The sequence below is a fragment of the Anabrus simplex genome, chromosome 3, assembly GCF_040414725.1.
Source record: "Anabrus simplex isolate iqAnaSimp1 chromosome 3, ASM4041472v1, whole genome shotgun sequence".
Lineage (NCBI taxonomy): Eukaryota > Metazoa > Arthropoda > Insecta > Orthoptera > Tettigoniidae > Anabrus > Anabrus simplex.
Window position 1 is genome coordinate 85,035,142 of NC_090267.1, and position 23,211 is coordinate 85,058,352.

Sequence of the window (23,211 nt, forward strand, 5' to 3'; positions counted from 1 at the left end):
GTTTGTGAGTCTTGATGTAGAAATCTGTTAACCACAAATGTAAACATCAATAAGCACTGAAAATTTAAATTTCACAACTGCATTGTACTCAAAATAGACTTTCATTGTATTAGATCCATGTTCAGTACATACTGGTATAGGACAAGAGAAAATATGTTAAATACAGAACAAGATTAGCTAGCCAGACACCAGTGAGATCTGAACCCACAACCTTCTGATTTTGCGTTGAATGCTCTTACTAGTTGAGCTATGATGCTTAGGTCATTGGAAAGGATCCAAGCTATAGATCTGGCACTACTGTCTTTACAACTATAAAGTGTGCTCAATTCACCCATTGTGGGCCATTCAATTTATATTTAATTTCCACGACTGCATTGTACTCAAAATTGACTTTCAACGTATTAGGTCAATATGAAAATTATTTGGGGATATTAGGTCGTGTAATAATAAATAAATACCAGCTGACGCATTTCGATCCTGCGACCAGGATCGTCTTCAGAGCAACAACAAAGCAAAATGGCTACGGTCACTCCATAGTAACCAGACTCAAGATAGAGAGACCCTGTTAGAAATATAGTTCATTCCAAGGCCTCCAGAGTCACAGAGAAAGATGTTGACGAGTTAACTATGGAAGGTAGCCATGATCTACTCAGTATATAGCCGTCACATAGAGTACGCAATTGGCCCACAATGTACTCTGCATGACAATACAGTGATTGAATTTGTAGTTAGATGCTTTTGTACTGAAGTGTAGGTAGAGTTGCTTTGTTTAGTTACATCTTGACTTCATATTGTCTGCAGTTACCAGGACTGGTCCATAAATTAATTCCTTTTATCCAGAATTCTGGCCACGTGCCTTGTCAATATGGGTGAAATTTGCACATTAAAATGTTACATCCGTGTAGTTTAAAAAACACCATAAAATGTTGGCATCAAGTCTAATTATGAGGTTTTGAAGTCTGGTGGAAATAAAATGTATTTTAACAAATGAATTAATTAGTTCATTCACTTTGCTTGATTTAAAAATCATTGCACCCAACGGTAGTTGCATCTGTAATGGATAATCTTTGCTGTTACTCATGTTCTCTATTTGATGAGTGTTCTTAAGTACAATTAAGGTTCTTGAGTATAGGGACAGCTTGAATTAACATGGTCGATGTGAACGTATATTATTTTATGAGGAGGTCTAATTAGATGTGGATTTATTTGCCATGTAGACAGTTGCCTTGATTATCTTTGAAATGCTCTTGTGTGAAGAGGTCTGTGATATAGCTTCATAAAATTATTCATTCCAGTGCATTTTTTCCTCTGTATTTCTAAATGCTTCACGTTTTCTTCTTTTTGGAGATGATCTTAGAATTTCTGCCATTGTTACTGACGGTTGATGCTGGTTTTCTTATGAGATATTCCGATTTATATCTTCTTCAGCAAGTGTTTCATGTAGTCTCTGCAAAGAGCAAGGTCGGAGAAAATTGCTTTCTTTATATAGGAAACTTCTTGTGCTGATTTACTTGAATAGGTTTACAAAAATAAAGTTTTCCAATGCCTAGTTATGAGTTAGGGATAAACTCGGATTCATGTGTCAGTTGTCTTCTTCTTCTTCTTCTTCTTCTTCTTCTTCTTCTTCTTCTTCTTCTTCTTCTTCTTCTTCTTCTGGTTTTCCCACAATCTGGTAGGATCACGGGTGCAAACTGTTTTGCACATGTAGACTTGGGCCTGTTTTGCGACCAGATATCCTTCTTGATGCCAATCCGCTGTGGATGGATGCATTCACTATTGCATGTTACTGTAGTGGTTGGTAGTGTTGTATGAGGGGACAAACACAAACACCCAGTCCCCAAACCAGTGAAATTAACCGAATGTGATTAAAATCTCCCATCAAGAAGGGAATTGAACCTCAGAATTTCCAAACTGAAGGCTTCATTGCTGACCATCCAACCAAGGAGTTGGACACCCTTTTGTCTTTATGGAGGCATTAACATTCAGATCATAAGAAGGAAGAGTTCTGATCACTCAAGAATAAGATTGCCATCTAAAGAAAATGAAGGACTATGAAAGGTAAAATGCTGCAGCTTTTCCCTATTCAGTACCCAGCTGGCATAGTACATGTGATTAGGTGCTTACTTCTTGCATTGAACAAAGAAAGAATAAGAATAAACAAGCTTGTAGTTTTACATGACTGTTGATATTGTGATTATAGCCACGGAACCCTCATTTTTATGTGGAATCCAAACCATCAGATGCCACATTTCCATTTGAAAATCCCACTTGAATTGGCTGTTCTTTGCTGAAGGTTGTGGTATATAACCTGGCCCAGTTATTGAATGCTCAAATGTAAGAGATCTGTATTTGTAGATTTACTGATATAAAGAATCTCATTCAATGAAAAATGTTTGCTCTCTAGCATCTCTGTAGATCATCAATGTTAAAGAGATATAAAGGAACTGAATGTTATACTCTTTAGACAAACCTAATATTGTTAGGGTCTGTAAAGAACAAGTGTTGGCCCAAAGGAGATGAAACTGGAAAGCATTTAGTTTGACACAAGTCAGTGAAAGCAATACAGAATTTATAGCATCGACTTTTAGGACCATTGAAATCAGGAGGTGATATCGGGTTGGAAGCTGTACAATGGGCTTTCTAATCACTGTATATATCTGACCGAGTGAGTTGGCTTCATGGTTCGGGCCACGTAACTGTTGCTCGCATTTGGGAGATGGTGAGTTTGAACCCCACTCTTGGCAGCCCGGAAGATGGTTTTCTGTGGTTTCCAATTTTCACTTTAGGCAAATGCTTGGCCTGTACCTTAATTAAGGCCACATTTTGTTGTGGTTCTGTATTGGTTGGTAGTTTTGTGTATTGGGACAAGCACCCAGTCCCCAAAGCAGAGGAATTAACCAGATGTGATTCAAATCTCCAATCCAGGCAGGAATTGAACCTGGGACTCCCACTGTTTGCAGTTGTCTGATCGGTGTGATGTAAAACAACTAAAAAGAATAAAAGTAAAAATACATATATCTTTGTAGTAGTAAGCCCATGAAGGGAGAGACTTGCATGAGTGGTAGTACTGGAATATATACCCTGCATATTGCAATAGTGCAATCAGAATTTAAGTATGTACATTAGATTTATTACCATAGATTGTCCATCCCAATAAGGGGGGTTGATCTCTGGGCTCTGGAAAATTCGTATATAAAATTTATGATACATACTGTAAATTAAGTATGAACAATAACAAGTAGAAGAAACTAGTGTCGATCACTCCCTCCCTTATCCGTGGTGGTTAGTGGACCATCCGCCAGTTGGCGCTGCACGTTACTGGCAATTATCAAACGCGTGTTTTTTTTTTTTTTGTGCTAGTTGCTTTACGTCGCACCAACACAGAGAGGTCTTATAGCGACGTTGGGACAGGGAAGGGCTAGGAGTGGGAAGAAAGCGGCCGTGGCCTTAATTAAGGTACAACCCCAGCATTTGCCTGGTGTGAAAATGGGAAACCACGGAAAAACATTTTCAGGGCTGCCGACAGTGGGGTTCGAACCTACTATCTCATCTCCCGAATACTGGATACTGGCTGCACTTAAGCGACTGCAGCTATCAAGCTCAGTCAAACGTGTGTTAGCGTAGATAATCTAGTACCTGAGACATAGGTGTGAAGTACGTTCAGCTGCATTTCTATCCAAGTTGAAAGATGAATAGTGTCAGTAATGTTCCTTGTGCATGATATCAAGCAGTGAGAATGTTATAAATTGTGCTGTTCTCTTTTGTTCTGGGTTGTTGACTGGGATGCAATAAAATACTTCAGGGCAAATGAAATCTGGGGGGACTTTCAAGCTTGGAAATCTGCTGAGTCTGCTTACAAACTTTCAAAAGTAGCAGATACCTGCTCATGGTATTTTATTTTAATTAAGTTGTTTTATATCTTCCATGTATTTTGAATTTAAAGTAAACAAGCTCCTTTAAACAAGTGCTTTTCAGTTTAAGATTGACCAATATTCTTGTAAAATAAAGAACAAAGTTAGTTGTGGACTTATCTAAAGTTCATTGACAGCTTGTAGGGAACTTTTTCCAAGAGAGTGCATGACAAATGGAAAGGAAGGGAAGTGGGAGCTTCTTGTAACAGACTGGATAAAAAGGTACAACCACTTGCTGATGGGAAAGTGTGTAGAGCTAAAGAGGTGACCTGCTGTTCGTATTCCTACCTTACATTCTCAAGGACAAGTTGTTCTCCAGACTTTTATAACATTTGTATAGTAGGTCAAACTGTTGCATCACCATGTTCAGCTGATTAAACAGTGCCACTCCTGACTTTCGGTTACCCTGTTCACCAATACTGTTAAGAAAGAACTTATTCTCACAATACATTCTTAGGACCGTAAATGTTCAGTATTTTGAAGCAGAATATCTTGCTCTATTCTGTTCAAAAAGTTTTGAGCCAGCTATCGTTCATAATTTAGATTTTCTAGTGTATCCCTTTTATAAATGCTTTTAGTGAAAATTATGGGTGATGGGAAATGTTGATTATACATCTTCATCAGAAAGTTAATGATTTTGGTATTTACATTTTTATGGCACAGTACAGTATTGTGTTTGGTTAAATACAAGAACAGCTGACAATGGGATGTGGTAGGATTATTCACTCCAGCCTACACTGATAATGTGCAGTGCTGGTGCTGAAAGAGTGATGGATGACACTAGTTGTTCTACTCATTCTGTCTGAACCATAAAAATATTGTGTATTCAATGAAAATGATCGTTTTTTTTAGACTGTTTACTTATATTTTATTTAAAAAAGTGGTACTAACTATCTGAATAGAACCTGTGAGAACTAGAGTAAGAATGTTCTGAATTTCATAAAATAGTATAGGTAAAGACTTAACAAATTTGGTGCATAGCTAGTTTATAGTTTTACATGACTTCCGATATTGTGATCATATCTATGGGACGTCTAGTTTTGCATGGAATCTAAACCATAGGGATGTGATTTTTCATGTTGTTTGGATTTGAACCATGGTGGGAAGCTGGCAGTGATATCACTCTTCTATCACTCCACAAATATTTAGGGCATGCATTTGGATATAGATCCTCTAGTTAAAAAACACAAGAAAAAACACCACCCACCATCGCAACTATCGTACCACTAACCATTTGTAGACTAAAGTGTCAGGTGTGGGAGAGGTGGTGTTGGTGATTGTTTTCGGGGGAAGTACAACTGGGCAACCATCCTCTATTGACAATAATCAGAGGGAAAAAATGGAGGGATCTGACATTAAAAAAATGAAGGCATCAGCCAAAGAAAGACGAGGGCCACGAAGAGCATGAAAATGAAAGATTCCCTAGTCCTTGAATGCTCTAATACTGTCAGGGTTGATAAAGAACAAGAGTTGATCAAGGGAGGTCGGATGGGGGTAGATGAAAGTGAGAAGCCTGGCACAATTGAAAACAATGCCAGTACTCAGCTAACGGCCCCATAGTCGCCCCATGTTTCCAAGTCAGGAGCGCTTGCAGGGGTATGAGAAAGGCAGTTGGTGAATCACCTTGTCATAAATCGGGAGAACTTGGTTGAAACTTCTTTCACAGTAGATCAGAGTTGCTCAGCTGGGTGCTCGTTGAGGCTAGCTAGCCCAGTGTGGCCAGCTTATTTGTCTGAAATGCAGGCAGGATATATATCACAATCAAGCGAAAGAGCAAACACACTTGCCATGGCATGGTGCAGGAACAGTAACATTCTATTGTGTCTGCGAAGCTCTCCTCGCACCATTCAAAGAAATGTGATTTTAGTACAGTATTAAAAAAAGACCTATCATTGCAAGAAAAATCTACCTTTTAAAAATATTAATATACATAGTTTTATTTTCTTATGTTCACATTCAAGGAAAACAGGCATATTACACATTTTATGTTACAATGTACAAACATGGGATCGAAGATTGCAAGCTACGATATACAATTTCTTGGTTGGGAATGACAGAATTTCCACCAAGAAAAGTCAGTAAAGTGTAATGTATTTACATATGCTAACAAGTTTAATGCCTGAATTTGCACAGTGTTGTACCATGATGCTGTGTGACTTACCCCTTTCATTGAGTTTCTGAAAATAATATTTAAAACTTGTCATCAGATGTCCTTTGATAACAGCTAGCCTTCAAATAGCAAGTGAGTTTCATCACTAATGAAAACACGGATATTTACTAATCCGAGTATAACACCACTGTAAATGCAATGACAAGTACGTATACAGTATATGTGACTCTGGTAGAGGGATATACTTTTATGTATACGCATACAGTATGTCTTCAAATAAATAATCTAACTACTGGTATTTGCAGTAAACATGATTGGATTGTTGGTGAGTTTATCAGATCTTTTAAACTCAAGCAACAAGCCACTGCTTATCTGCTTTACTCATTATATTAGGAATGTTTCTAAAGAATATCCCTTTTAAAATATAATAATAGTAAAAGTTGTAACTCATTACATAGAGTACATAAGTATTTTGAGGTACTGGTAAACTCTTTATTGTTCAGTCATCTTACGTATACAAAACAGAAGTAACTAATTTCTTACAAAGTTATATTGAAAATTACTTAGATTTCTGTCCACTGGAAATAAAATTAGATTTCTGTCCACCGGAAATAAAAACTTAACAGTGTTCCCTTAATACTCAAATGAATGTTCACCGTTCATTCATGGCCTGTGATGTAACCACAACATTGCTGTCACTGAAGTACACAGACTTGATCGCTCACCCACCCACTTATCTCCTTTGTGCCTGTGAGACTAAAAGCCTAGCACGAGTATCTCTGGTGTAGACGGTGGAGACGAGGACAGCCATTTTGGTTGATGGTGTTTATGTGGGCTCGTCGATTGGAACAACTTAAAAAATGCAGTGGACATCTTTGTGCGTGTGGGGTCTTATGATTCCTATTGTTATCCCGTGATTCGCTTTTCCGTCAGAATTGTAACATGTCCGTGAGTTTCTGTCACATTACAATCAGGATGACAGCCAATGACCTAGATGTTAGACCTCTTTAAACAACAATCATCATCATCATCATTATCAACAACAATCAGGATGACAGAGGCAGATTTTGCTGATAGACCTGCCAGGTAAACTACTCTAAGACTGAAGGTCATTTTAATGGTAATGAGGCATCCTGAAACAGCTAACACTTGTGTTTGTATAAATCTGAACTGTAAACTGCAATGGATCATTGTTATGTTGTTTTCAAAGTTTTTGAGGAATTCTGGAATCAATAACAAAAATTTCAGGCTTTGTTTCATAGTTTACTGATATGTGACTGGTGGAAGGATATACTTTCATGTTTTTTTTTTTTTTGCCTGCTTATTAAGTAAGAAAGGAAGTGTACTTATATTGACAAGTTCTTCAGCAGTTATTTGTTTACAGTACAATAGAAGCTGTTTTATCCATCAATCCATCATCCAAAAAGTTCTATTAAACAGAAAATTGATCAAGTGCTTCATTCCGACTCACCATCCCACAGCAGCGAGAGTTTGAAAATTCCACACAGTTTTACGAATGCCTACCAGACATTGTGGCATAACTAAGTTAACTGTTGCTTCTACCATTTCAGTTTTGTGCTCAGTGTGTTTTGTATTGTTTCATCATCTGAACACTACTACAGTATCATGGAAGCAGAAAGTAAGAAGAGAAAAAGAGCGATGTTAACAATAGTAAAAGAAATTTGACACATCTTAGGCCTTAGCATGACAAAAACCATAAATAATTTATGAGTAGGTATGGTATCATATCATTTTCTGTCTGTGACATGTAAGCAGAAAGATGAATTGCTTAAAATCCTTCACCTACAGAATCAGCCAAGACCATCATTGGATGCCGTGATCAACAGAAACCTTGGCAGGAGCAACTTGACGTTGTTTTGTATAAATGGTTTAATTTACTATTAAACTGTCAGATGGAGTGCTGGCCCAGCGGGGTAGTGCGCCTGCCTCTTACCCGGAGGCCCCAGGTTCAATTCCTGGCCAGGTTACCGATTTTTACCTTTGTCTGAGGGCTGGTTTGAGGTCCCCTCAGCCTACATGATTACAATTGAGGAGCTATTTGACAGTGAGATGACGGCCACAGTCTAGAGAGCCAAGAATAACAGCTGAAAGGATTCATCGTGCTGACCACACGACACCTCGTAATCTGCAGCCCTTCGTACTGAGCAGCGGTCGTTGGTAGGCCATGGCTCGTTGGGGCTGTTACACTATGCTTTTTTTTCTTTTTGTTAGATGGAGTACCTTTCTCTGGACACAGTGTTATAGGGAAGACTAAAGAATTGTATGACAGATAGAACTAACATAGGAGTACGGAATGTTATGAAATTGATGATGAAATAGTGTTGTATTCAGAAATTCACAATAACCAGCAATCCTTCAGTCCCGAAGATGCTGGGTAAAACATTTTACTGTATCATACACGATTTTTTTTAACCCTGAGTGACTGTAGGTCCGGTGAAGGTGTAGCATATTTTTATTTTTACCTCATACTGTTAACATTTGTGGAAGGGGTATTATTTATAAGTACTATCATAACTGCCTTTTTGGGGTTTATATCCACAACAAATAATTATGCAATTTTATGTTACTGCCACCCAGTTTCTGCTTGAAATAATAAACAGTAATGTATCACTAGCTTTAATTTAATGTTAAAGTTACATTCTGTGTTCATGATTCATTTTTATAAATATTTTCAGTATTTCAGACCTTAAGAAAGGAACTGATAGCCATTTTTTTTTTATTTGAAATTTTCTTTATTTTTACAGTGACAGCTGAGGTTATTTAGTGTATTTTTCATTAAATATGCTAGCTTTTTCTTCTGGTGAGCAAGGTAGGGAGCATTTGAATGGTTAGTCCATTTGAGGGATGAGAGTAATATTTTCCATTAGGTGGGATTTTAGAAATTAATCTCCACTTTCAGGATGATTTAGCATTGGCGTTCACTCTACCATAATCAGAAATAAGTACTGCACTAGTGTAATTACATGAGACAAAGATGGCCAGCCCAAGAGCTATTCTCTATCTCGTCTACTCACAGAAACTTTATCTTCTGTTACTCCATTAGCTTTAACGACTTGTGCAGATGTAATAATGCTGTACTCTTCTAATCTAATTGCTTTTTTTTTTTCATTTGAAGTCTTGCCTTGTTTAAAAACATATAATTGAATATTGTAACTTAATATTATTTTCAAGAATTTATTATTTAATGTGCGTGATTCAGAATTTAGCTAGCATAATATGTAACTTGATCCACTATGAAGTAATATTTCTGATATTTGATATTTGTCACAAGTAAGGTGATGTAAATATGTTTCTGCTTCAAATGGTTGCCAAAATAAATTTTACTTTCTGTTATATTATATGAAAATTTATCATAGCTGATTTCATGTGATTTGATTAACTAGATTTAATGAACAAAGCTCATTTCCCATTTCACTAAAATACATATTCGGTATCTGTGAAAGATTTGTGAAAGTTACTATTAGTCCTAATATAAGATTTTATTTTTTGTTGTTGTATTTGGTTTGCTTAGAATTTGGAGTAAAATAAATATTCCAGTGCAGAAATAAAGTTGTCTGCATTGCTGTAAGTCTGGTATGGGAACTTAGTAAACAATGTAGTGCTTTGGTAAGAGAATATGTGGAATTCATTGGAAAGCAATTTAGTGTAAATATATTGAAATATTCTGTGCTAATTAGTACCGTATGTATGAGCACAGCAAGTGATGTTATGTCTTTCCATGAAAGAACAAATATATTTTTATATCATTGAGAAAGGGGCGTACTTTAAGCAAATATGTTAGACAGGCTGACATTTCTGAGTGACCAGATATAGACCAGGAGCCTTTCCTTGCATTTTACATTGCTTATCAAGGCAAAACTTCTGAAGAGCTTTTAAAATAGTCTTAATAAGATTTAAAAAATCTTGAATGCAGGCATGATTGAATATGATCGAATAGTGGCATTGCCACACACATCTCACTAATATGGCCTACATGGGGGGTTTTCACCTTAAAGAGTCATGTCCTAGGTTTTTACATAAAGCTGGAGTTAAGCGGCTACAACTACGTAGCTTAGAGGCATGTAAATCATATGAATGAATACGCATAAATGTTAATATACCATAATTATATGTCATGTATTGAATCAGACTGGATAAAGTAGATCAGTTTAGTATAACAATATGCAGATTATATTCTTCTCAACAATTAAATTGTGGATGATAGAATTTGTGTATTCACTTTCCAAGGAATTCTGCCAACTGATGCCCAGTTGTAAACAAGTATTTCTTAGTTTGTAATGGTTAAAATAAAAATGGTCTTATACATTTTCTATTGCGGTATATACGATATGACATTGATCTAATATCCATGGCATTTGTTATGTTACATGGCAATAAAAATAAAAGTAAAAGTTCTCTTCTTAACTACTGCTATTTTCTTGCATATATGACATTCATTTCGATATAATTTAAGTGGACTACTATGTAATTCGTGTCTCAAAGACAATTCACTAGTAAGGTCTTGTACATATTATTAAAAATAATTTTTAAAGTAGGCCTACTGTAGGTCATTGTCAAAGGACTATGCAACTGTTAGACAGTGTCGAGTAAGCTGTGAGGCAATCATTTTGTAGCAGCACCTGATTTTACTTCACCATGCTGTTTTTCTTGTAATATACAATGTGTAGTCTTAGCCAAGTACAATATCTGTATTGAAATATTTAAAGAAATACTAGTTCTCCATTTCTGTAATCTCTGTAAACTTGAAGGTTGTACTGAAAAGTGTATAGAAGAAAATAGATGAGCCATATAGATAGGTATTTCTTTTACTTGTTGGGTTTAATTTTATTTTGACGACTGTGGTGTTGATGAAAAGTAGAAAGAAAAAAACAAGAGTTCCATAGACATTCATTAAGCCATATATTCCAATAAAATGGGTATCAGAAGACTTAATTAACTACAGTGTTCTCTATCATAATCTCAAGCAGTCTTTTCTTTGAGTGAATGAGTGATGTATTTTGAAACTTGTGTGTATGAAACCATAGCATTGACAGGGTCTGATATAATTCAGTGAAGCTTGGTGTTCCTCTGTTGAATGTTCTTCAGACTTATATTTGCATTTCAGCATCATAAATGTACTGACATTTGTTTTTCATTTTTATAATGTAGTGTAGAACACTGATATTTAGTGTTGAGATGCACTATGTGGCAATTTATAATACCTTTGTAGTCATTTGTAATATTAAGAATCAAAGTCTTAACTACTACAGTTACTAAAACCATATATGAACCAAGTGTTAAAAGAATTTATATTAAATAAGGTATCCTGCCTGGTTACAGCCTAGTCCATTTAACTATTTTCTACAACACAAGACTCATGAGAAGTTTTGTTTTACATCTCTCTCATAGATATATCACCACTTGACTCACTCCATGTAGAAGGACTGTATGGTTGTAACGACAGTGGTGTTCTAGTAAAAAATCTGAAATCTCATTCATGCAGGGTTTTGAATACTTTACACAGGCTTGCACTAATTTGAATGACTGATTGTGGAGAGAGAGAGAGGGAGAAAGTGAGAGAGATTGTATGATAAAGCATTGTAAATGATTGTAGTATTGCATCGATATTTAATTTATAAATGTTATTTTTGACTGATAAAATATGTAACCTGGAGAGAAAGCTATATTATATATATATATACACATACACACACGTACACACAGAATTTGTAATCCCTGTAGATTTTTTCAGGTAATGGATTATGAGGGGGGGAAAAAAAAGCTAGTTTCATTTAGATATAAACAGAGGGTTTATTTTACTTTTGAGGTATATTAGGAAACCATTTAAGACTGATCAACTCCTTCAAAGTGTGATAGTTTTATGTTGTAACTTAGCTGATGATGTGTGCCAGTATGATGAACAAAACACATTTTGTACAAATGTTTAACAGGTACTAAATCTTTTTCACTTTGCTTCTTCATTGTTGGGAAAAATCTCTTTTATATTCATTATAGTATTTGTTGTAGCAGTTTCCTGTCTACTGCAAGAGTATTACATACCATATTAATTTATTGGAACATCCTTGAAATGTTTGAAATATCCGATTTAACTGTTTAAAACTTTTCATGAACCGATGAGTGTGTAAAATATTAAATTTAGTTAATCATGAGTTCAAGTACTACCAGTATAATAAGTGTCCATAGCAATAAGTAAAGTTGTTTATCTTTTTAGATCATAACTTCAAAATTATCAATAGTATCATAATCTTCACTAAATGATTGGTGTCAACAGATATGGTCAGCAAATTTGTGAACTATTTTGTATTTATGGGCATTTTCTGATATAATTGAGGAAGAAGTGCTCCAAGTCACAGGTTGCTTCAAATCGTTTGGCATCAAGATATATTTTTTTCTCTTAGCCTAAATGTTTATACAGTGTTCAAGGAGTTTACACTAACATTGCTTTTTAATTTTATTTATTATAGGCTACAATGTTGAAATTTAACAGTAAACTTATAGATTTGAATGAAAGTAAATAATGTGCTTTTTGGCCTCAAATTTTGTGTTTGGAGGTCACCTGTGCTGTGTATTCCATTTACCTGCCTCTTCAAAATTTAAGGAAGTTTTTCCTAGATTTCTAAGTAGAAAAGCAGGAAAATACCTACTACATTCTATTTTATAGAAATGTACAGGTAGAACAAATATTTTTCTTGACATTGAAATGCTCTCTTAGTTCTGTCTTTGTGTTTTGTTTTACAGTGTATTTGTCTATTATTTACTTTATTTATTCAAACCACACTTCCCTATACAGACTATATATTATTTGATTACTTTTTAACACTTGCTGCATGTTCAAGAAAGATGTATTGAGTTGATACATTGATAATTCCTCAGATTGTTAGGTGGTGATTTGTATCAAGTAAATTAATATGAATGATTGAGCAGTGATATCACTTAAATTAATTGTCTTCTCTGAAAGTGTGCAAGGATTGAATGTTTCAGTCTGTAAAGCAATAATTTTCTTTCTTTTATTTGAAAGAACATAATCTTAGTTGAAGTCATTGTAGAATGTAATTCATTAGGCATACAGGAAGTCAGACTTTGTGAGTAGTAATAGATAAATGTTAAACATTTGTACAAATTTCCATGCAGTTAATAATATTCCATTCAGAATCACAACCATATTCTGATGAGCCACGATGTGGGATTCCCCTCCGGACTTCCTATCAAAGTATACTACTTCTGATTTGTAAGAAAATACATGAATATGTTTTTTTTTAATTCTCAGAGTTTAGATTAGAAATTGTAAAATTATGAAATCATGATTTTTAATTAATAAATACAATTAATATGTCGTGTAATCATGATTTAGTTTTATTTATTCCTATGTTGGGATCAAATACAGTCGAAACCGTTTATTGTGACATTGCTTTGAACAACTTATTGAATATAATGGCAAAATCTAACGGCCCCATATAAATCCTATATAAACACATCATAGCTGAATGTGACATATCGTATGAAATGGTGTATTTTTTTAATCAGATTTTAAGAGAATGTATTGATTATAACGTCCAATGTTGATTTTTGTTTGTTACGAGTTTGGGGATTGCTGACAACAATATAAAGTTAATTTTGATTACAATATAGTCGTGGAAATTCAGTAATCAATATAAAGCTTATTTTCAAACTCTTGTTTTCAGTAGATTGTAGATTTCAAATCAGTCTTATGTGTTTAACCCTCCAAGTGCTATTGTTCCGCTACGAGACGATTCGGTTCCCAGCTCAAGTGCTATCGTCTCGCAGTGAGACAATTCGTAAAATTGGTATAACAATCGATTTTACAAATATTCTCGCTACAAAGTGAAATTCTCTATCTGGTAGGCAGTGCAAGTTGGTCTTTGGTTGGGGAAGGAAAGCAGTAAGCAGTGATCTTGTCAGCTGTGAACTGGTCTTTGTTTACGTCTGTTCAAACTGCGCATTTGCTTCGAGCGTTTGAAGGTTATTGTTTGCTAGCTGATTTGTGATAATGCTATGGCTGATTTACTCTATTTTAATTGGTTTATTTTAGTTTAGTGATTATTATAATAAACATGAGTGAACTAAGGGGTTCAAATGCAATTAGAGAAGCATTGGAGGAGTTGGGAGTGATGAAAGTGAAGGCGACATTGGTAATGTAGAAGATTTTCCTGATAATTTATCATTTGACGACTTTTCTTCTGTAAGTGGGGAAGAATATGACCCTAATTTAGATGCCCATTACTATAGTGGTGCGTCAAGTAGTGATGTAGACAATCCAAACTGCTAACCCTACCAGACACATCTAGACCTAATGACCCCCCACAACAGACTATCTCCGAGTATTTTTACCTGTGACTTTTTTATTATTCATTGAAGTTTCAATAATTATATATCATTGTGCTTGTAATGAAATTTGGCTCATTTTTTATATCTTCGAATTTAATTCCGGATAATGTAGTGCTTGTGACCAACCTCAAAGATTGGAATATCTTTTGATTGTTTTTTAAATATGACTATTCATCCATTATACTTTTACTGGATACTTGTATGTAAAACATCCTACTATTATCTTATTCCCTAATTCTTCGTGAACAAATTAATATATAATATGCCATATGCAGTTACACATTTTTATTTATTATAATTTTTAAAAAATGTATCTGTACACTGCCTTAAAAATGCTCAGCACTTAAGAGTGAAAAGATCAGCACTTGGAGGGTTAACGCTAAAAAGGCGGAATGAGTCGCACCACCTAGAAAGACAGAGGGATCAAAAATGACATTCGAGTGATATTAAGTTTTATTCTATTATTTGTGAATACAGATGTGGGGATATATTTTCTACAATGAAAATAAATATCAATGATCTTCCTGACTGAATATTATATTAAATATTTGGTTCTAAACCATACAGTCATATCAAAAATCCAGTTTTAAATGGATGTAAAATCAACTAAAAATCACAGTCGGTGATTAGGTTTCTATTTTCATGAACGTATGTATCCATACTAAGCACATCCTTCAATGGTCTGACGAGCACGTGATGAAGTACAGTACGTCTGTGAATGAGTGTATCATTAACCTCAAAGCTTACAGACATTCTACACAGGTGACGATTTTATTCCTGCTAATTCGAGAACATTACTAAATGAGCCATCTACATGCAGCTGGCTTGACGGCATACTTTCTGGCCATTTGGTCCACAACGTCGATTCTATACTTAGTTCCGATGTAACATATTACGGTGTCAGGTTCCTTCTTTCTGTCCGTTCCCACCTGGACATCTGGATGAAGTGAAATGAGCACATGTATATTCTTACAGACCTTGCCTTGATAAATACTTGAAAGCTATGTTGTTCCTTTTTTAGAACTTGTGCTTGGAAAGTTTTCACTTCCAGTGGAACCTCCCATCTTACCTGATTTATTGTACCAAGAAGACTGGTTCCCTGGTAATTCAGCTTTTCAGCTAGCCCAGTGATGTGGAAAAAAAAAAAATCCTCTCGCAAGTGACATTCCTACCCTTGTTTATGAAAAGGGCCATTAACTTCTCAACAACATAATCACCCAAACACACATTTTCAGGGTGCTGTTCATCCCTTCCGAGATAAGGAAATACATTCAAGATGTATTTAGATTCTTTATCCATGGCCGTCAAGAATTTCTGCCCATATTTGTTGGGCTTGGATGCCATAAATTGCAAAAAGTGACAGCGAGTTTCCTGGAGAACAGTTGCTCATCAACTGTAATCCAAGCTCCAGATGTAGCAAATCTGACGTTTTGAAATAAACCTTTCCCATACTTCTGATATCAGGGCAAACTTATTGGTTTTAAGTTTCTCTGACCTTGAGGATCTCAAGAATCTCAAAATTTTGATAAAACGATCTTGGGATATAGCATTCTTACACAATTCAAGTCCCCACTTTTTGGCCCAGAATGATTTCAAATCCAGGGTTCTCGCTCAAGTTGCCCCGACGAGCATATCATATACCTAGAAATGCATCAAGTTCATCCATAGCCACAGACCAGTTCTTACATTGTAGCTGCCTTTCAGCCTCTGTTTCCATACGTTTCTGTATGTTTTTTGAGGATGAATACATCCATGAAGAGTCTCTATGCGCTTGTGATGCACCCATCAACAATGTTTTCTGTGTGGTGCTGGACCTGACTCGTCCCCAGAGTCATCCTTACTTAGTTCCTGGAGAGAAACTATTATATCATCCGGTTTAAAATACCTTCTGTGCTCCATATTTGAGGAATCATTCATAAATCAACCACAGCAAACAAGCTCAATAAACAAACTACAACAAACTGTTTATAATACAATTTTTACAATCTCCTTACTACAAATGGCAGGATGGCAGGTTTGTTCTAACCTTGACTCAAATTGGTGGAGTGGGGAGGGGATAAATAGGTAAAAGTACCAGATGGAGTGAATTGAAGGAAGAAGCTAACAGTCTGCATCACGCATAGGAAACAAATTAGAAGCAAAGTTATGGAAATGCGATTCGAGTTCTTGTAAAATCTAATATCGGTTATAGGGGCCAATCTGTTAGGGCTGGGGCATCCAAATTTTAATAACAGAAAATAAAGCCTAAGTGATGAAAAGTCATAGAGTCTGAACAAAATCTAAGATAAATTATGGCAACAACAGAGTGTTGAATTCATAAAAGAGTCAAAAATTACCTCTCCATCTTTCTAGTGTTAATAGTCAAGGCAAGCATCACTGTGAAGATGTTGAAGAAGAAAGGGAAAAGTGTTTAATATTGAAGAAAAGTCACATATAATATGGCGATTATAAAATGGGGAGACAAACGTCAGCATGGCAAGGCAGTTGGGTGTATCACACTAAACGATTTCTACAATTTGGAAGGACAGCAAGTATATCTCATTTATTAGCCAAGACTGTGTGTGACATTATTGATAAATTTATATAATTGCTACTTCTTCACTTGCTTATTTTATATTTTGCAGGCTTATTATTGCTATACATACTGTGTAAAGATTAGAAGAAAAATTCCCCTCAGTCCCACTCCACAAATACTGTATTTCAAATATGGTACTTATTTCACTTATGTTTTATTTTTAAGTTTCAACTTTATTCTGTTAATTAACCATGTCAGCATGCAGCCTACGACTTACAGATATGACATTTTTAACTACAAAAAAACAGACATGTTTCTGCGACTATCGCTCATGATCGTTAATTGGTGGTCCCTTTGGAGTCATTAAAACCGGCTTCGACTGTATTCATTTTCTGCATCCTCTTTTTAATGGAACCCTACTGTATAGATATTATCATCGGCTGTAACTCATTATCAAGTACACATCTTAAGAGTATATTGGTTTTCGATGACTGAACAGGCTGATCTTAGAATGAAACTTGCATCAACAGAAATTGCACTGAATGGATGGAACAGGGTATGGTTGAATTTGATGGAGCTTATACATTTGCCACTTGCCCTCTTTGCATCTGTGACATTTTTCCTTCAAACATGCTGCTGTTTGTAGAGACAATGCTGCACCAAAACAGACGATTTTCAGCAAGTGCATCCCTGATTTGTAAATTGATATATGTCATCTTCATCATGACCAATGATGGAGGCTTCTGTATTATTGGTATATTATTTCTCGAGACTGGTGACATAGTTCTCCCACTTAATATTCAGTCGAAAGGAAGTTGTTTGATGACCCGGCGATTGAGACTCTCAGTATTATTTATTTAGGGCCTGTACTACGACTGTCAGATAAACAGTCACATACGTACACTGCAGTTTTGCAAACTAGAAGCTAAATATTTTCTTGCGTACTACCAACGGATTTTAACGACAGTATTGTAATGCGGAAGATGTAACATTTTTATTGGGTTGGTAATAAGGTTACTGAAAATATAGTGAAATTTAGCGCGGTGGTATACGTGTTCCCTGGTGTTTTCGTTTGTTTAGCTCTATTCCTTTTGAAATTGTATAACTAGAATCCAATGTCAGACTCTTATTAAGCTATAATGTGGAAGTCCAGGTCAAAAACAGAATTAGGACTGAAATATACACATACGAAGAAATGTTAAAATTAATTAACTGTATAGCGAAACTGAAACTGTTATAGAAAATAAAAAGACTGAAAATGTAACCTGGACGCAAAAGTTAAGATTCAGGTTATGTATCTTTTTTGTCTAGTACTATTTACGAGGTTGCGCGTTACGACGAAAGTAAAGTTTATATTCGTAATTAATGCCACTGATGCAGCGTGGGATCATTAATTTTATTAATAATTCAATTTATTGTTTGCTCATTGAATAAGTAGTTAGTTTCTTTCTTTTTATTTATTTATTTATTTATTTATTTATTTATTTATTTATGTATTTATTTATTTATGTATTTATTTATTTATTTATTTATTTATTTATTTATTTATTTATTTATTTATTTATTTATTTATTTATTTATTTATTTATTTATTTATTTATTTATTACAAAAGGTCCCATGAGCCTCTGGCTCGTGATAGGGACAATACAGTACATACTTTTTTAAGGCAACACAATAATTACATTTCATATACAATGGCTTTTCTGTAAAGTGACAAGTACATTTTTTTTTTTTTACATGTTAGGATCATAGTTTTTCAGAAGTATGTTCAGATATTGCATGGCTGTAATATACTAAATATGGACAATATATATATTATAGTATTAATTAAAGCAAGTTATATAGAGATTATATTAAGATATCTGTAAAAGAGTAATATTCCTTCAGTTTTTTCTTAAAACATATAACCGATTTAGAGTTCTTTATAACAGGAGGCAACACATTATATTCCCTAAACATTGATGATTCTATGCCTTTCACTCCGTACTTTACTGAATTAAGAGTGAGAGGGATATATCCTTAATGATCCTCTAGTTTCATATCCATGAATTTCACTAAAATGGGAGAAGTTAACAGTAGAATGGGTTAATTTCCTGTCTAGCTTATACATAAAGACTGCTGATGAAAATGCAATTTGTTTATGGAATGGCAGAATATTTGACTCTGAAAAAACTTCATGTGACGGTTTGAGGAAGGGGAATCCATACATGATTTTGATGGCTCTTTTTTGTAGGATTTCCAAATTATTAATGTAATCTTTCCTACATCTTCCCCAAGTAAAGCTTGCGTATGTTAGAGATGTGGGTGGATCCTTGCATAATATATACACTTCAATTGTTGATGAGAAAAATTACTCCTATTATTATTATTCCTATCAAAGGGGTAATTTTGCTGATTACATAATCAATATGGCTTTTCCAGGAAAGTGTTGAGTCTAATATTATACCAAGATACTTAGCTGAGTTGACTCGCTCTATTACTTGGTCCTTTAGGATAACAGTGTTAGCCGCTGTTATCTTATGGGCTGTTTTATGAAAGATTAAGTACTTTGTTTTAGTCACATATATGATCATTTATTTAGATAAAGCCCAGTCCGATAACTTGTCCAAGTCACAATTTATGTCTTCCATAATTTGCATTTCACATAGTCCTTTGTAAGTTATTAAGATATCATCAGCAAATACTTTATTGATTTCCCCTTTAGTGTTAGAGATTGTATGTCATTAATATAAATCAGAAATAGAATAGGACCTAGTACTGAGCCCTGCGATATTCCCGTTTTTGTCTGCTGCTTAAAACTTTTAGTATCGTTAATCATCACATATTGTGTTCAATTTGATAAATAATTTTGGAACCATTTGTGTGCTAAACCCCTAATTCCTGCTAATTTTAACGTTCAGAAGTATTTTGTGGTCAACCAGGTCAAATGCTTTTTTAAGATCTATGAGTAGCCCTGCTGCTAATTTATTTTCATCTAAGGTCTTTTGAACATCTATTACTGTATCAAATACCGCATTATCAGTTCCTCTATTTGGGAGAAACCCATATTGATTATTGGAAAAGTAATTAGTTTTACACAGAAAATTTACCAATCGAATTTTTACTACCATTTCTATGAGTTTTCCAATTGCAGATAATATATTAATTGGTCTGTAATTGGATGGATCTGTGTTATCTCCTGATTTAACGATAGGTACAATTCTGGCACATTTGAGTAATTGGGGTATTTCTCCACTGAGAATTGAACGGTTAATAATTTCCACAATATATGGCACTAAACTTTCAACACAGGTTTTTAACATGACATTGGTTATTTTATCTTCTGTTAAATTATTTTTATTTTTTAGAGAAGTGATAATTTTGAGCACTTCACATTCATCAGTAGGAGACATGAAAATACTATTAGTTTGACTTTCAGCTGTTGTGCTGCCATGAACTTGCTCATCTTCAGGAAGACCTTTTCCTATATTTTCAGCTACATTAACGTATAGTTCATTTAGATTATTGCATATATCCTCTGTGTTTGTAATGCTGACATCATTTACCACCAGATGGCTGATTTCATGTTTATGTCCAAGCTTCCTATTTAACACTTCATTGACTACATACCATGTTTCTTTTTGGTTTTTGCAATTCTGTAATCTGTGTTCATAATACCTTTTTTTTTGTAACTCTCTCTTCAATTTGGTTATTTTATTACTGATTCTTTTGTATTCTTCAGTTACTTCTGCAGAGGGGTTTTTTACTTTAGTTTTTGAAAACAGTGAGTCTTTGATGTGAATCAGTGTTAGTAATTCTTGGGTAACCCAAGGTTTTAGGGGAATGTCTTTGGGGTTCTTTCTTTTTATTGAAATTGAGCTGGTTTCAATTCCTGTGCTAATATACTCAATAAATTTATTATAATAAGTGTTTATATCCATTTCCTCACATTTAAATTTATTTTGTAGGATATACTGATTTAATTTGTTGTAATTTACAATTTGCTTACCACTATCTTTGATTATTGGTACTAGTGGAACTGATTTTTCACTGGAAATTTCACATACCAGTAGATAGTGATCACTTAAGTTATTTATTATATTGAATTCATGACATTTTTTACTACTATTTGTGACAAGTATGTGATCAATTAATGTGGAGGTTGTTTTCGTTACTCTAGTTGGGTATTTGTTATTACATGTTATATAGCCGTAAGTTGTTATTAAATTGTTACTCCATATGTGCGTCGCGGATAGATTTGGAATTGAACCCACGCTTTTGACACGCATTTTAATGATTAGGAAATGTTTACTATCACCTCTAGTACCCTACTGACTACCATTTACAAGGTAGAAAAATGTTAAGATGATTGGGATTCAAACCCACGAAAAGCTGCTTAGCAGCAAACTTTACTGCCCTAACGACCATGGCTACCCATGAAGCTAGCGATTGGCTGCTTGTGTGCTACTGATATCCTCAGTAGCAACAACTTGCTAGCTTGGGAAATCTTTAAGAATTCTGTGATAGCTGGACAGGAAGCATGACATACTTTATAAATATATACATAAATTACATTGTAACAACTTAATTTTGCACAGCATCATGCAGAAGTAGATTCATCTTCGTGAGTAGCCATTTTGATTCATTACAGTAGCGTCCCCGATAAGAGCGTTAACAGCCTCTCCAACTTCGGCATAGCTATACTCGATAATATTTTCCCAGATTGCACATAAACGAAAGTCGTAGTACGCGGTTTCAACCGAACTTCCAGATAAATGTTCAAACTGCCAAATAAATTTATACCGCACTTTTATCTGGCTGTCGTAGTACAGGCCCTTAGTGTTTTGCATTGCATATCACAAATATTAAGAAATAAAATAATTGATATTATATACAGTTTACACTATTTACACTTTGACTTTTAAGTTGTTAATAAGGATCATCACAGCTAGACCTGCTTTAAAATTTCTGAGTTCATCTTTGTTGGAGCTTAAAGGACACTCTTCTACTATATGGTGAACGGTCTGCTTGGGGGATCCACAACTGCAATCTGGTGATTGAGCTTATCTCCAGTTATAGAGGAGATCAGTATATATACCACGATTTATCCCAATCCTGTTTAGAGTTCACTACATTCTCTGAGGCAAGTTTGAACTACTTGGTTTTATTATACTTTGGAATCTGAATGAAAATTTTTCGATCAATTCTTGTTTCCAGGTCTGCAGTAGGTTGAAGTCACTGTCTATCAGAAGTCTTGCTGTTCAGCTGGTGGATTTCAAGATCCCAATCTACTGGTTTTGGCAGTGGTGATATTGTGATAAAATGGCAACTGGTCATTGGCAGTTATTTTCTAATACTCTTGAACCAAGGCATGTTTGAGTTCAGCTGGTGGAATGTGACTCAGTGCTGGTAGCCAAAATGTACATTTTGATTTGATTGTACAAGCTATAATCCTGATTCAGCTGAAGATCGACAAGTTTTGTGTAACTACTGCTGAATCACACTGTAGAGCAATACTCAGCTGTCGAGAAAACCAGGCTGAGGGCCGTGATAAATAGTGTCAGCTGAAGAACTGTTGCATAGCTTCTGAAGGATGTTATTTCTAGACTTCAATTTTCCTGCAGTCTTCTTTAGATGTTCCTTGAGGGACAGGGTTCTATCTAAAGTGACTCCCAGACAATCGATTTGTTCGTTGTGGTTCAAGCGCTGTTAGCCAAATATACTTTTAGTTCACGGTTAGCTAGCTTACTGCATAGATGGAAGCATTTTCAGAAGTATTCATTAAGAGTTTCTAGATCATTAACATTAGTTAAGGTCTTCTCTGTATTTTCAGTATCAGTGCTGTGTAGCAACTGCCTAGTCGTATGCATAGCAAATGTGTTTGGAACAGGTTACATGCGTATCAGAGATATAAAGACTGAATAGGAGTGGGACCAAAACAGAGTCCCAAGGCGGACCTTTATTAAGTTTCATGTGACAGGTGAAGGCGTTGCCCGAAGTTGCTTGGAATGAGAGGTTCCTTTAACACACAAGTTTGAAGGATGAGAGTTTTTCACCTAATCAATACTTTATTGTACAAAGTGTATAAAATTCTAATTACATTAAAAGACAGTACCGATTTCGACCTGTTAAATAGGTCATCGTCGGCTGATGATGAACCTGCTTATTCAGTAGCAACTGTACAGAATAAAACATTACTAAGATTAAACATGAATGCCACTATTCTAATAAAATGCTTAATTTTAAGATACAGTATATACATATCGTACAGTGTTTGAAGTTAAAAGGCTTTGACTTCCTAGAGTCCCATGAATGTCACATATACCAA

General features: G+C 35.0%; 1 protein-coding gene across 1 annotated transcript in view; it reads left to right on the forward strand.

Annotated features, from left to right (window-relative positions):
* LOC136866665 (transforming growth factor beta receptor type 3) overlaps positions 1-22,222 on the forward strand; it is a 310,806-nt gene extending 288,584 nt beyond the window's left edge. The window contains exon 15 of the mRNA XM_068227001.1: positions 22,101-22,222. Within this exon, the coding sequence (XP_068083102.1) occupies positions 22,101-22,111 (11 nt within the window). The 3' untranslated portion in view covers positions 22,112-22,222. The remainder of the gene's footprint in view (positions 1-22,100) is intronic.
* The last annotated feature ends 989 nt before the right edge of the window (positions 22,223-23,211 follow it).